At 33.4% G+C, this 17339-nt stretch overlaps 1 protein-coding gene across 1 annotated transcript in view; it reads left to right on the forward strand.

The window, feature by feature from the left end:
• The first annotated feature begins 6957 nt into the window (after window positions 1–6957).
• LOC149537321 (BAT2 domain protein) overlaps window positions 6958–17339 on the forward strand; it is a 99035-nt gene continuing 88653 nt past the window's right edge. The window contains exon 1 of the mRNA XM_089802832.1: window positions 6958–7196. Coding sequence (XP_089658958.1) covers window positions 7065–7196 — 132 coding nt within the window. The 5' untranslated portion in view covers window positions 6958–7064. The remainder of the gene's footprint in view (window positions 7197–17339) is intronic.

Raw genomic sequence — 17339 nt, forward strand, 5'->3', positions numbered from 1 at the left:
CCTTGGGTAGAACAATCAAACAAGCTTAAATCCAATCCAAAATTCAAGGTATCCCAGTAACATAAAATGTTGAAAACATAACTCATGAGCAATTTGCAGACGATATTATTATGGCTGGTCTTAGCACTATCAGTGAAGCAAGAAATTACAAAACCATCATAGATAATTACACCAAAGCATCAGGACAAAAAATTAATGCAGAAAAATCAGAAATTTTCTTTCTGAACACAGGAAATAATCAGGAAGATCAAATATGCAATTTACTAGGGTATAAAAAAGGAAAATTTCCATGTAAATACCTTGGGATATACATAGGAGATGAACAAAAACAAAATTTGGGTTGGCAAGACGTCCTCTCCAAAATTAACAAACACACAGACAGCTGGAATGGGAGAATGTTAACAAAAGTCGGTAGAACTACCAAAATTAAAGCAGTCTATCAACACTTCCAATATATCAGCTATCATGTCTACAAATCCCTAAAAATACCATCAGAAAAATTGAAGCCAAACTTAGAAACTTCTTTTGGAACGGGACTGAAAATAAAAAGAAAACAACCTTAATTAAATGGGAAAATATATGTCGACCAAAGAAGATGGGAGGATTAGGTATAAAAAACCTAGAATGGGAAAACGAAGCATTAGGGGCTAAATTGGCATGGCGCATGTTTCAGGACAAGGATAGTAAGTGGTCTAGAATCCTATACAATAAATACCTAAATCCTAATGATCCAACCTCCTTATTTAGAATTAAAAACCCTCCCCGAGGATCAATTCTTTGGAATTTTCTGACAAAATGGCGTCATATCATTTCAAAACATGCAACTTGGGACATTGGAAATGGCAATAAAGTCCTCTTTTGGGAAGATTCGTGGAATGGGCTTCCTCGTATTGAAATGTATAACATTTCCAATCAAATTGTAAACCTCCTCAAAGAGAGATGGGGGACCAAAGTAAGAGACTATGTGGAGCATGATCCATCAAATGAGGATACTCCATGGAAATGGAAACCCCTATCCAAAACTAACATATCTTTAATTGACCAATCCAAGCTAGAAGGTATCCTCCAAGATCGAAAAATCCATCTTTCTAATAGAGAAGACAACTTAAGATGGGCTCTATCTAATGACGGAACATATAAAGTTAAAGAAGGATACAATGCAATCCTCAACTCTCAAAGATGGGAGGAAATCAATATCCCTATGAATCTCTGTTGGGATCTTGCCATTTTGCCCAAAGTAGGAATCTTCCTGTGGGCAGCTTTCCAAAATCGTATTCTCGCTACTGATAGAATAATCAAAATGGGATTCCAAGGTCCCTCTAGATGCTCTCTATGCAACAACAACAATGAACCAGTTAATCATATACTTTACCAATGCAGCTTCTCCAATGAATGCTGGCATAGGATCAAGAGAAAACTTAGCTGAACATCGCCCCTACCTGAGAATTGGAAGGATCGTATCAATGGATGGCCTAAAAGCAAAGAGATAAACATTTATGATAAAATTTGGAATGTCACTCCTGCAATTGTAACATGGGAATTATGGAAAGAGAGAAATATAAGAATATTCAATAATACTGAAATAACAATCTCTCAATTAGTCAATAAAATGGAAATAGCCATAACTGAAGTCTTAAATAATTACCTCAGAATTACTCCTAAACAGGAAGGCATTTTTACAACTTGGGATGCAGAAATTTAAAAACATTGGCCTCAGCTAATCAATCCTTCGTTATATTACAATTCTAAGAACACCTTAGCACGCACAAAATGAAAATGGGAACCACCCCCTCAAGGGTGGAAAAAACTTAATTTTGATGGAGCATCCTGCGAAAATCGAGGGGTATCTGGAATAGGGTTGATCCTAAGAGATCACCTGGGACAATGGCTTGTCAAAAAAGAAAAACCCCTAGGTATTACAACCAATAATTTGGCAAAGCTAGAAGCAGTAAATGAAGGAATTTCATACTGTAATAAACATAAAATCAAAAAATTAATAATTGAAGGAGATTCACAAATCATTCTAAATGCCCTAAGGAAAAAATTTACTCTGAATTGGAAAATCAACTCTAAATTAGAAGAAGTAAATAAAAAATTAGACAAAATAGAAGAAGTTATTATTCAACATATTTACCGTGAAGGAAATTATGAGGCTGATAAGTTGGCTAATGAAGGAGTGAATGGCAATGACATCTATTTACTTAATCAAATTATAAACTAACAAATTAATATTTTAAAGAACCCTAATAGAAATACTCAAGTTCCATGTACTTCAGGACATATAAGCATAGATTCATATAAGGTAATTATATATAGATAAATTATGATTTTTATGTATAGCAGGCTATATAAAAATATAAATATGGTCTGAAGTACATAGAACCTCACGCCCCTTACGTTAAAGCACTTAAACCATAGAGTAGTCCTTACTCGCTAAAATAATAACTTTAAATGGAAGGGATGGCGTATTGTATTCAGAACAAATAAATTCAAGAATAAATATTCGTATAAGGTTATTTGATTTTAACCCTTCAAATAACATTGAACATTTGGAACTTCTTAAATAGAGCAAAACTAGGCATTCGAATTCTTAGGAAGCTTGAATGGAACCTTCTAGAACTTCTAAAAGCTCCTCAAATTTTCTAGAACCATCGGCCCTCTATACTTAGCTGAATCTTCATCCCCTATTTTTTTCCACCTCACCTCAACCGAAATAATGGAAGCATTCATCAACTTGTATCATGCAAATGAAAATCGAACTATGGCTTTCAGGGGGAATATAAATCCAGAACGAAGGACTTGGATCCTTAATCCAGTTGATGACATGACAAGAGTTGCAATTAGTGGGGCAATTGGAGAAGGCATTTTCAGGTATGAATATACATGGAGAACAAATAGTGATATTATAGGATCGTTCATAGGCTGCATGATAAGGGCCAAAATTGATAAATGGGACACTATTCATCTCTGTTACAATATTTTCAATCCTGTATGGCTAATAGGGTTGGAAGAGGCAATAATGAGTATTGATAACAAAAATCGCATTCCTCTCCCTAAACTTTACATGGCCCTACCCCCAGGAATTCTTGACACCACTTTACATCCCACTCGCCCTGTTATCCTTATCTGTGACCCTCCCACCTTCAACAAGGAGTGGGCAAACATGGAGGCAAGCATCCACTTTCTGTTGCGATGGAGAGGAATCCTTGAAGACAATAGCTAGGAATGGCTTCTTAATTATCTCACGTCCACCAGAGCTTACATAGAACCAGGTTCAGATTTTGATAATCTTCCTTCACTCTCCTTTTGCACTCCCAATTTGGACAAATCTAGTAAAGCCAAAACAACATATGTGTTCCCCCCCAACTTCCAGCTAGAGGATCCAATGGATATTTTAGAAGTTATCATGGTGTTCACAGAGAAAACTGTAGAAACAGAGTAATTTTGTTTGCTCTCGTAATTTGAGTCTCTTAGAACAGGTTAGATAAGAGCAAATTTTGATTAAATGCAGTAGGTTTTCCATAAGTAACAACTCTTTAAAACTCTGTAGAACAAAGGCTGATGGAAATAGGGTTTAAATATATGAATATGGATAAATATGTACAGGTTAATAGTATATGCAGGAGCTGGTAAACTCATAGAAAACTTCTCTTTGTGGCAACTTTCTCTACTCCATATTATAGAAAAACTATCTTATGGGATAAATATAACACAATATGTTTAATTGACTCTAATATTATGTCTTTATCAGAACCAATGAGGCATATGATGACTAAGTTGCTAATCCTCTTGTTTCCTGCATAAGTTTTTTTCACTCCCTATTTTACTTTCATGCTGTTAGTAATTGCAGGAAGATTTCTATGTAGACATAATGCTATGTCTGTGAAAAATCACTCTTAGCTTATATTAGCCCTTCCTTGTCTTTATTTGTTATTACCATCTAGCCTTTCTCTCAGTACTTAGTCGTTATTTGATATGGTTTTCAATGTATAACATATTGGTAAGGATTTGGTAATAACTTTGCAGTCTATAAAAGAGGAACATATGTAATTATATGCGGGGCATTGATATATACATGTCAGTATGAGTAAGCATGTATATATGAGTGTCAACATAGATAAACAGATGTTCTGCTAAATATAGGATGTGAAGTAATTACAAATTTCCAATATAAATTGGTACCTCTTTCTCTGATACAATAACATCTAATGGATCTCAATTTGAAGCCTGGATGATTAATTAATTCATACAAAAATAATAAACATAAAATGTCCCAAAATCGAATGATTGTGATATTATCATGAGGAATTAACCAAAACATTATATTGAGTACTAACAATACTAATTCCCTCTCTTTGGAAGCATCTCTTGTTTGGTTTTGTGTTGAAGCAAACAGGTAAAAGGCAAGTTAAGCAGCAATTGTCAAAGATAATCTTCTTGGTACTCGCCCTTTTATAACAACGACTTATGAAATCCCTTGGAAACTACCACATTTGTAAATTATATGATAAATGGTTTAAATTGACAATTGTAAAAGGAACAATATCCTGAGAAGGATTAAAGCATGATGTAATTGTTGGGGTATGCCCCTAAGAAACATGTAAAATAAAGGACATTGTCCCGGGCAAGACTAGAAGTTTTCTTCCTCGTTCTTTCCTACCAGTGCCCGTTTGAACGGTGGATATGTAAAAAACTTATATTAATAAATAAAATCAAGGCTTTTGCCGTTTATTGATTAAAAAAAAAAATTAAAAAAAAAAAATTAAAAATAAGAAATATAAAACATTGAAGTCTATATTTGAACTTGGTAAGGAAAATAGATAGGAATAATTAATATTGATTAGACATATTTGTGAGGTGGAACATAAAAATGATTTTTTTATTTTAAAGTTTGTCCACTTGTCACAAATGTGGAAAAGATAAAATTGCAATTAATGCATTCATTAATAGAGGTGTTAGAAAAATGATTGTTTTCTTTTAAAGTTTGTCCACTTGTTACAAATGTGAAAAGGGTAAATTAATGCATTCATTAATAGAGGTGTTACAAAAAATATTTGTATTTTTGTTGAAGAAAATTAAAATTTTCATTGCCTTTTTCATCATGAGCCAATACAATTTTTTAAAAACTGTATTTTTCAATTCCAAAAAAAATGCAAATTAATATAGCTTTTGCAAACATTAGTATATCTTGAAGTTTTTAGATTATGTAACTAATATGGAACCTCATGGTTCTATTAGTTTCCTGTCTTTTGTCTAATTTCTAACTATCCTTATTAATTGTTGATGACATAGTTAAGTATGCGGTTCTCTTACACACAACTACTGTTTCTCTTACACAATTTGCTGAAATATGACAATATTTTCTTATAGTCAAAATGACCTCCAAAGTATATTGTTAGCATCATCAACATAACATAATGCCTACTCCAAACCACCACACTAAAGGCAAGAACTTTAGCGCTTATGCCCCTTGTTAATAGCACGACCTAAAGATCCAACCTCTCAAGCTTGTAAATGAAGTAAATAAAATTCATCCTCAACTATTGCCACATGGTTTCATAAAATAAAACAAGAGGCGCATGAGCCAAAGCTCCTACCTTCATATTTTTATGGTTGACTGAAGTAGCTTTTGCAATGATCTCTATCTTGTCAACGCCTCTATGTTTTACTGATGGAAACTTATGGCTCAAGATTAGTTTTTTGTGTTTAGTGAGGAACTAATGGAAAATGTTGAAGTGTCTTTTAAAATGGAAACGTTCATAACATTTATCTGTATATATACAACTAAGTTAGTGTTGATATCAAGGATGCCTATGACCCATAGGATATAATGTTATACAAAGAGAGAGCTAAAAGAGAGAATGATATGTTATTATAAGGAGAAGTAAAAGTAGAATAATAGAGAGAGTTGAAGAGAATTTAAAAAATATTAATAATTTTGTTATTTTAAGAAATATAAAAATAAAAATAAAAATAATATTATATGAATGAAATACTCATTTCTACCAATTCAATTATTAGTTGAAATATTTAATTTAAAAAAAAAATTATTACTTAAATCAAAGTATCAAAATATGTAGTAAGTTTGAGGGGTTGTATTAATGGTATAAAAAAAATTGGGCAAAATTGTAAAATAGTCAAAGATAATAAATGTGTTTAAAATAAGAAATATATTTAACTCTATATTTTATTAAAATATCTATATTTGAATAACATTTTACAAATTACAAAAATAAACATCAATGTAAAACTAGTAATAAATATATTTAAAATAAGAAATATAAAACATTGAAGTCTATATTTGAACTTGGTAAGGAAAATAGATAGGAATAATTAATATTGATTAGACATTTGTGAGGTGGAAGATATAAATGATTGTTTTTAAAAAAATTTATCCATTTGTCACAAATGTGGAAAAATACAATTGCCATTAATGCATTTATTAATAGAGGTGTTACAAAAAATATTTGTATTTTTGTATTTTTGTGGAAGAAAATTGAATTTTTCCATTATCTTTTTCATCATGAGCCAATACAATTTTTAAAAAATTGTATTTTTTAATTCTAAGAAAACATACAAATTAATATAGATTTTGCAAACATTAGCATATTTTGAATTTTTTAGATTATGTAACTAATATGAACCTCATGATTCCATTAGTTTAGTTTAGGAACTAATAATAATAACATAACATTAAGCAGCTCCTTTTTCACGCTACCATGTCTAAAGTTAATATTTTTCTTTTTCAATTTTAGTCGAGGTGGATGATAAATTGCACGCCATCACGTCTTCCTCTAAACCAGAGGTTTTCGAGACTGCGGCTCACACTGACTAAATTGTGCAATTGCCAACCGTTACTTGTCACTCCACGGTCGCGGCAAATATCTTTTAATGAGTCCAAGAAATAAACCAAACAACACGACATTATATGCCACCTGAAAAATGATACATCCGCCCATAGAGCGATGATATGATAACCCTCTTGTTTCTAGGGATCGGATAGCTAGCAGATTAATTACAAGATAGTATCGGATTGTGGCGTACAAGGGACTCGATCCAGCGACATGGCAGATTCATCTTCAGCCAACGAGGGACCTGCACCTGCCCCGTCCAAAGGATGGGGAGGATGGGGTTTCTCCGTTCTGTCAGAGCTCCAAAAGGCTGCAGCCCAAGCAGCCGACGAAATCTCTCGTAATGTAATTCTCCCTCTGCCTTTTATTTTTCCCTTAAATTTATCAAATGGTTTTAGCTGCCTGCAAAAGCTTAGAATCAGGGTATTGGAATCAAGCTAGCATTGTATACAACTTTCCCTAAGTTTTAGTTACTTTGAAATTTCAACCAAATCGTGCATGTAAGTTTCCATGAGCTACACTTAGTTTAAATCTGGTGAACTTCAATGTTGAGTTCGCATTTGTGTTGAATTTCCTCTAGCTTTAAATACTGTGATACATATAATCAAATCGCGCTTTAATGAAACTGTCTCTAGCTTTAAATCTGGTGAATCTTGTAGTCTGAGATGATATCTTGTGCATCAGGCAATGGACTCACAGTCTGTGCCGTGTAATGACTGCAAGTCTTGAGACAGATAAATATTTAGTTAGGGCTGACCCTTGGTCTAACTTTGCTCCTACTAGAAACGATAAGAATGAAACTGCGACGAACATTTTCGGGATTTTGTGTTTTCGTTTTCTAAGGTAAACATCATCTCTTTGGCTTTTTTCCTGGATTCCATCAGAATACCTTTGAAGCAGTGCCGGGATTGTTTGCAGACTGGGATTGCGCAAATTGAAAATGAGTGCTACTGCCTGCTAATTACTAAACCGATGATTGTATGGGCTCTTTTTTTTCCCTATTAGCTCATTCGTGTAAAATTCCAGTGGAAGTAGTCCAAAGTAGAATGTCAATAAAAGAACAAACATTTTCGGGATTTTGTGTTTTCGTTTTCTAAGGTAAACATCATCTCTTTGGCTTTTTTCCTGAATTCCATCAGAATACCTTTGAAGCAGTGCCGGGATTGTTTGCAGACTGGGATTGCGCAAATTGAAAATGAGTGCTACTGCCTGCTAATTACTAAACCGATGATTGTATGGGCTCTTTTTTTTCCCTATTAGCTCATTCGTGTAAAATTCCAGTGGAAGTAGTCCAAAGTAGAATGTCAATAAATTCTTCCGTCGTTTAATAATAAAAGAACAAAATATTCTGGAAATTTTGTGTTTTTATTGTTCCTCTTAGTATTCCAATAAATATTGTTTACCCTTGGTTCTAAAAATTGCATAGAGTTACAAAACTTGTGAGTAATTTTTAAGCCAGAAGTGGCTAGTAGTTATACGCGGGCACTAGCTTTTACCAAAAACACGTCACCAAGCATAAATTGTTGTCTTCTCTCCTTTTATTCTGGATTCCTTTTTTTAATTTATTTGTCCTTCCTACGAATTTGGACAAGTTTTCAACAATTTTCCTCTTTAGTTTATAATCTTTGAGCCAAACCTCTCTTGTGTGTTAAATATTAATTTATGGTAGTTTCCCCCCCTTTTCAAGGTTTTTGTTCAGTCCTCTGTTGGATTTGAACAATTTATTTGACAGTCAAACATTTCGGAGTCTTGAGCCAGATGTAATTATTGGTGTACCAGAGTTTTTTCTTAGTCCAAGTTTTAAAGTTTTCCAAGTAGTTTCATTTATGTCAAACTGTTCATCTTTGGTATTACTATGAACTGAAACCACTTGAGCTAGAGTAACAGGTCGACTGAGAGTTATAGAGATATCAATTGGGATTTCAATGCATTCTGTTCACAGAAGAGGTATTTTTCAAATGACATATAAATTTATAATAATTCAATCTAGGTAAGGTGTCCGATGAAAGACTGCTTAACCTGGTGGCCTAAACATTTCTCAGACAACTTTCAGACACCAAACAGAAACAATAACAAATCACGTGTGTTTAAATGGCAGTCTGCCTTCAAATGCTTATAGATATTCCTAGAGAACCCCAAGTATAACAGAATACAGGCAAATGGCATAGAGCTGTTCTTCATGCAAAATGGATGATATTTGCCAGGCTCCTCCATTTGGCTGTAAACTGTTTTTTTTTTCAACGTATCCTGATATTTTATCTTTTTCTTGCCTGAATATTCCCCACTGCTTTAAATTCAGATTTAGGGCATGTTTCAGATCAAGACTGACTTGCCTGTGTTTCTTATTACACATGCTTGAATCCGCTGGTGTTTTTGGTCTTAATTCATTGGCCCTAAATGTCACATCACAATTTGGGACAATAAAGGCAGGCTTTAACTCTGCTTGGCGAACTCATAGTCTATATAACACCTCTCTGTTCTTGTTGGACCATTTTATCTAAGATGTACTGCTGTCTAAAGTTTTCCATCCGCTATGCCTAATTATGGGCAAAATCATGATAAAGCTTTAACAATTGCCATGTATTTGATAAAGTTCTTGTGGGAAAATACTTTCAAGAAAATTTTGTGACACTTTTTGATAGTTACAGAGTTAAAAGAAGTCGAGTTGGATAGAAGGCAATGCTAGGTGTCCTCTAGGATCCTTATTACTGCTCCGTGCTTTGTCATGCTTCAGATCTTTTGTGTGTTTCGGTCAAGTAACACTCTTCATCTACTTGAGCAATATGATTCTCAGAACCACTTTTCTGCTGTTGTTCAACGGTGTCTGTGAGCACTCAAATGCTCAATGAGCTGCTTCTTCTTATCTATAATGTGTGCAAATGAATCCTCCATGTCCTCCTCTTAGCATTGAAATCTCTTCTTATCTAAGTTTCCATTCTTGGTACTAGTTCAGGTTTGGGCTCACTGGTTTGGTTTGTGGATTTATTTATTTATTTTTTGGTTTGGTTTGTGTTGGGTTCATTCATATATTTATTGATATAATATTAAATAATGTTAAAACAATCTATATAAGTTCTATTAGTGTATAAATAATATATATGTCAATATTTATAATTTAATATGATTATTATCTACATATTTATATAAATGTAGTATATGTTAACATTAACATAATTATAGGCAAGAGCTTACAACACAATGGTAAATTGTGAGCCTCTTATGTGGGAGGTCTTGGGTTCAACTCTACGTGCACTTAATAAATAATAATAATTAATCACAACACATAATAAATAAACTTGCCATTGGCCTCTTACCGATAAGAAAAAAAACATTAACATAATTATAACTTGTATTAATATTTATAATTGTATCAATATATCTTAAAACTAGTTATCTTTAATTATAAATGACTTGAATTCATATCCTTGCCCTAATTCATTTTAAGTTTCTAGTGATTCTTTAGCAGTATCATTAAACTTGCCATGTTAAACTTACTATATGACTAAAATAAAATATATAACTGCTCCATTAGGCCATTTCACATGAGCTATATTAAATTAAAATCTGGTGAACTTCAATGTTGAGTTAGCATTGTTATTGAATTTTGTTAAGCTTTAATCGCTGTGATACATACAATCGAATCGTGCCTTATTGAACTGTCTCTAGCTTTCAATCTGGTGAATCTTGTAGCCTGAGATAACATTCTTGTGTATCAGGTAATGGAGTCATGATCTATGCCATGTAATGACTGCAACTCTTGAAATAATTATAGGTTTTACTTAGGGTTGAACCCTGATCTAACTTCGTCCGAACTAGAAAAAATAGGAAGGAAACTGCAACAATCATTTTAGGGATTTCCGTCAGAGTGACATTGAAGCAGCGCTGGGATCATTTGCTGGACTGGGAATGTGCAACTTGGAAAAGAGTGCTACTGCCTGCTGATTACTAAATCTATAGTTTTATTGGCTGTTTTTTTATTAGCTAATTTATGAAAGATTTCAGTGGAAGTAGTCCAAAGTATAATTTTCTAATGAATACTTTCTACTGTTGTTTAAAAAATAAAAGAACAAAATATTTTCGATTTATTTTTAGGGGCGGTAATCGCTTTTGACTAGAACTACGAACCAATGAGGCCACATTTTATAGGGACCTTATCCTCAGAAATTGTTGGTCATTAACACCCTTATATTGCCTACCAAGCACAGGTGACCAGAATTGAGCCTGATCTCTCTAAAGCCCTTATAGCTTCCTGAATCTGCTTATCACTTCATTGTCATCACCAAACACCACCTTATCGCTCCATGGTGCTGCTGGTCAATCGCTGGTCCTACCATGTACTGGCATCCTTATATCCTGGTAGCATTCTTTCCTCTGCTAGCATGGACAGTCCTCAGTGTGCATGTGCAGGCTTGGTCAACAAGTCCTCAGCGGTCAGCATGCGGTATATGATGTGGGTGAGAATTGAAACATCAATCACCATATCAACACGGTGTTGCAGCAACCACTGCTCTGCGGGGGAATCTGTAATATTTTCAAGTCTGTTTGGAACAAAAAGAGTAAATATTGCATAGTATTAAAATATCTTCAAAAGTCTGTTTGGAACAAGAGGAGTAATTATGGCATAGTAGTTTTTATACTACCTATTAGTATTCTTTTTTAGTATTTTTCCGCTTGGTTCTAAATATTGCATAAAGTTGCAAAAGTTGTAACTAATCATGAGCCAGAAGTGGCCAGTAGGTTTACATGAGCACTAGTTTGTACCAAAAACGTGTCAGCCAGCGAAAATTGCTTTTCCCTTTTACTTTGTATTTCTTTCTTTTTTAATTTATTTTTCCTTCCTATAAATTTGGGTGAGTTTTCAACAATTTTCTTATTTAGTTTATAATCTTTTTGATAAACTCATTTATTTGAATTAAATTTTAATTTATGAATTTACATGTATTTTTAGTTTCCTCCTTTTTGAAGGTTTTTGCTCAGACCTCAGTTGGATTTGAACAAAAATTTGATAGTTAAATTTTTTTCTGACTCTTCGGTCGGATTTAGTTTTTTCCGAATCCAAGTTTTAAAGTTATTTTTTAAAAGTAATTTTATTCATGCAAAACTGTTCATCCGTGGTTTTGCCATGAACTGAGACTACTTGAGCTCGAGTAACAGGTAAACAGAGAAATGTGGAGATGTCATTAGGAATTTCATTGCATTCTGTTCACAGAAGAGTATTTTTTTAACGACATATAATGATTCAATCTAGGCAAGGTGTCCAACAAAAGTCTACTTAACCTAGCGACCTAATAATTTCTCAGACAACATTCAAACACCAAACAGAAACAATAACAAATCACTTAATTTGTGTTTATTTTGGTAATCTGCCTTCAAATGCTTATAGACATGCTGAGAAAACCCTAAGTATAACAGAATACAGGAAAATGACATATAAGAGTTCATGCAAATTTGGATGATATTCCCATCCATTTGGTTGTACACTGTTTTTCCCCAGTTTTCCTATCTCTTTGCTCCAGATGATCAGCTTTTTCTTTTTCTCAGCATACCCTGATTTTTGACCTTTTTCTTGCCTGAATATTCCCTTCTGCTTCTGATTCGGAATTAGGGCATGTTACTGGTAAGGAATGACTTGCCTGTGTTTCTTATTCCGCATCCTTAAATCTGCAGGTATTTTTGGTTTCAATTAATTGGCCCTGAATGCCACATCACAGTTTGGGATGATAAACTCAATCTTTAACTCTGCTTGGCAACTACTGTAACGCCTCTCTATTCTGGTTGGAGCATTTTATCTAAGTGCTGTTGTCTAAAGCTCTCCATCTGCTTTGCCTAATTGTGGGCAAAATCATGATAAATCTTTAACAATTGCCATGTATTTGACAATGTTATTGTGGGAAAATAATTTTAAGAAAATTGTGTGACACATTTAAATAATTAGAGGCTTAAAAAAAGTCAAATTGGATCAAAGACGATACTAGGTGTCCCCTTGGATCCACATCACTACTATGTGCTTTTCCATGCTTCAAATCTTTTGCGTGTTTTGGTGAAGTAACACTTGTTATCCACTTGAGCAATATGATTCCCAGAGCCACTTTATTTGCTACTGTTTAACTTTGCTTGTGAGCACTCAAATGCTCAATGAGCTGCTTCTTCCCATCTATAACATGTGCAAATGAATCGTCTACCTCTTCTTCTAACATTGAAGTCTCTTCTTATCAAAGTTTCTGTTCTTGGTACTATTTGGGGTTTGGGCTCACTGATTCGGTTTGTGGGTTTGTTCAAATGTTTCTTTTGAGTTGGGTTTGTCCATATATATATTTATAAAATATTAATATATATAAGTTATATTAGTATGTAAATATTGCATATGTCAATATTAATAATTCTATATGATTATTATATATATAATTGTAATATATGTTAGCATTAATATAGTCACAACTTTTATTTAATATTTATTATTGTTTCAAGATATTTAGAAACTAATAAACATTAATTACTAATAACTTCAATTAATATTCATTATATTCTTGCCCTAGTTTGTTTTATTAAAGTTAGTAGTGATTCTTTAGCATAATCTTTTTTGATCAACAATTTATATAATTTTATTGATAATCAAAAGCTGGTACATCTGATCATGCATGTCCTCCATCTAGAAACTGAAATACTACATCTACCTTCGAGCTATACATCCTATAATCAGTACTGTCTAATTCAATATTGCATTTTCTGATATACAAAATCGTCCATGATCAAAATGGACCCACCTTCCTTCAGGTCTGACATCACATAATTTTTTTATTAACATACAAAATTAAGGAACGCTTTAACACTAGGGATGCAACCTAGACATAACCTGCATCCTCTTTCCCTTGCCCGCACCTCTTCTCTGCTCTCCTTGTTTCAGCTGCTAATGTCAACTCCTCATGTACGAGAATCCTCCCCACAGCTTGCTTCTTGGCTGTCTGAAGTGGTGTGGGCATAGAGCCCATTGCCTTCCCCATCACTTGTCTTCGATCTCTTTCTGCCTCCTCTGCCTCCTTCTTCCTTTTAAATTCCTGCAGCAGGTTCCATCCACCCTTGGCCCTTAGGGTTCTCTGGGAAAAAAATCTAAGTTACCATGGTACCTATTCCCCCCCGGACTAGAGAAAGTTCGAACTGGTCCGTGGTTTTGGTAAGGTTTGAACTTGGTTTGGGTAAGGTTTTTTTTTTGCCCTGCGGGTACAATTGGGTTTGAACTCAGGCAAACTAACACCAAAAAGTTTGGACCTGCAGCGAGCTGGGCCCCGCAGACGGCTGGAAAGTGCTTTTTTGGGCAAAATTGAAATATTTTTTGGCGTCCACAACCCTAAAAGTTGTTATGAATTGCTTTTGGTGGCCTCTCATTGTTATTTTATGTTTCCAAACAGGTTATTTTGTCTTAAGGAAGAGCACATAACTTAGAATATTAATAGTTTTTCTGATTTTCATTCTGTTAGTTGAATGTGAAACAATAATACTTGAACTTGATATTTGTAATGTTTTGAACCTTTGATGTTGAAGTTGATTGAACTACATGATGGTATGATCACTATGATTTCAAGTTTAACTGTTTATGGTGTTTTTGTTATTTAAATGTGTTTATGCGATTATGCTACTTTCTAATTTCAACTCATGCTTCATATATATATATATATACACATTTTATAATTTCTACATGTTTTTGTACTAATGAACCTAAAGGAACCCAAACCCCTTTCCAAAATTTTGACGAACTTGTGAAATGGTTTTCGAACTTCGAACCAGACCCGAACCAGCAACTTAGAAAAAAAAAGAATATGGATTGAAGCTAGCAGTGTTGTTGATATTTAAATGCAATGAGGGCACTTAATTTGTACTTAAGCAAAACAATCATAGATAAAGCCCAATTGATTTTCAACCTATTTAGGCATAGCATTAGAAGGGCACACAATTCACATTCATAGGATGTTATTAGAACCAAAGACCTATACAATTCTTAAATTTTTTTTGTAGGTTTTGGGAAAGGCTTGCAATTTTCTTGTTACGTTCATTATAGGTTTGTTTGGGTTCTTACAAGATGAACTGACAGTCATTTAGGTGCATCACAAGAAAATCCCTTGCAAATTGGTACTTATTTTGAACTGGCTATGAAGTGGACTTGAATGTGGGAATGGTAGTGGGTGAATCAGTAACATAACTTCTTATTGATGGTTACTCCTTGTGTTTGGACAAGAATTGTTGCTTTGAGAAGTGCTTACTTCTCCATCATACGTGTCTTACCCTCTAATGATGCTTGCTTACTCTCTTCCTTCCGAGAAACTTCCTCTTTCTCTTGAGTTATTTTGTTGTCTACTAGACAATTTCTCTTATGCTTTCAAAGTCTATTGGAATGACTCCATGAAATCAACTCTTAGTGTGCTCTTCTTGTCTTTGAATAATTTGAGTCTCAACCCACTCATATATTATGCCTAACTTTTGATTATCCATTTTACATTGTCTTGATATAATCACAACCTTGTAAAATTTCTTAATGTAGTTCATCACACTCCTTTCCTTTTGTCTTAGGCTTTAGAGCTTCTTTATTGGCCCTTGTTATCTCCAAGATGAAAATTTTTCTTACTTGTGCAACTCTCTAGTTCTACCAAGTGATTCTCACTATTACGAAAGTAATTGGAAAATATTTGCTTGTTATTAACAGAGACCAAGAGATCAATTTATACAAAAGAATGAAATGATGTTTCCTTAGGAAACGATCGTAAAGAATAGAAACTTTCTATTCTAGCTAGGAGAAAACTAACAATTATCTACAACTAACTAAAGAATAGAAACATTCTATTCTAGAAACATAAAACTAAATATTAGAAACATTCTAATATTTATAGAAGATTCCAATAGATAACCATTAGATACTAAATAGAGATAATAAAGACCATGTATTATCATAATACCCTCCCTTAATGGTTAATCTATCCAGAGCACGAAGTTGTCAAAAAGTGTAAAAGGTAGATTTTGTCTGCTCAAGGTGCTCTGCACTGTTCACGGTGGGCTGCTAACCAAATTGCTTAGATAGGGCAGCTAAGCGCTTTCAACATTCAACCTTCATGTGACCAAACTTGTGACAATATTTGCATTGAATGTTCTTCTATGAGCCTTTTGAATCTGGAGCAGAGGATGTCTGCTAAGAAGACTGCTGATGGTACTTTGGATAATGCGCCAAAACAAACTGCAAAAAGTCATGATTTTTAGGAGAAAATCGAAAAAATCAAACACAATTTAGGGGTGAAAAAGCAATCAAAATCCAACATGATTTTGGTGAAAAAAATCAAAACTTGACATTACAAAGCTTCGTTTTTTAGGAAAAACGGTAAAACCCAATAGATAATTTTTGAGGGAAAAATTACAAACCCACAAAAGAATCTTACACAACTTTGCAAATTACAGAATCAGAAATTTTTAAGCGAAACTTTATAGAAACCCATAATAAATGTTTTTAGGGAAAAAAATATGAAAACCCATAAGAAATTTTTTTTGAGGGAAAAAATAATGAAAACCCACAAGAATTTTTAAGGGAGGCAAAAACACTAGCCTTTGCATGGTCATGCAAGTACATGCAACAAACATGCAAGTACATGCAACCCTAAAAAAGTAGAGACTTTTGCTGCGAAAAACCACAAAAATGGCAAAAATGTGCATAAAAAACAAATGGATTTGGACAAAAATGAGTTGCAGAACCGAACCAGAAGTTGGCAGATTTAGATCTCTCAGAACGGAAACCCTTGTTAGAATATAGAGAGAGTTGGAAGCAAATATGCATGTAAATAATTTCAAAAATAAAAGACAGATAATTTCAACCAAAAAATTATAGTTATTTTCAAAAAAATTTAGGGTATTGGCTTTGATACCATATTACGGAAGTAATTGGAATTTTTTTGCTTGTTATTAATAGAAATCAAGAGATCAATTTATACAAAAGAATGGAACAATGTTTCCTTAGGAAACGATCGTAAAGAATAGAAACTTTATATTATAGCTATAAGAGAAAACTAACAGTTATCTATAACTAACTAAAGAATAGAAACATTCTATTCTAGAAACAAAAAACTAAATATTAGAAACATTCTAATATTTACAGAAGATTACAATAGATAACCATTAGATACTAAACAGAGATAATAGAAATTATCTATTATTGTAATACTCACTTGGTCATCACTTTGTCTCTCTTCAACACTTTTCTTGAAAGGGTTGCTTGAGTTTGATCTAGGCCATCTTCACCCTTTGTGGATCTTGGATATTCTCAGACTTGAAAATATTTTTCTCACTCACTAATTAGTCATTTAGTTCTAAATTCAATGCATTTGAAATTTTAGGCCTTCCATATTGCTTCCTCTACTAATCTTCATTTGATCCCTTTGGAATTGGTCTACATCATCTAGAGGTTCCTTTTCTTTATTCCTTTCTTCCATTTTGTCTTCACAACTATTGTATCTT

The sequence above is a fragment of the Cupressus sempervirens genome, chromosome 9 (assembly GCF_028749045.1).
Source record: "Cupressus sempervirens isolate cs-2001-9-10 chromosome 9, ASM2874904v1, whole genome shotgun sequence".
Classification (NCBI taxonomy): domain Eukaryota; kingdom Viridiplantae; phylum Streptophyta; class Pinopsida; order Cupressales; family Cupressaceae; genus Cupressus; species Cupressus sempervirens.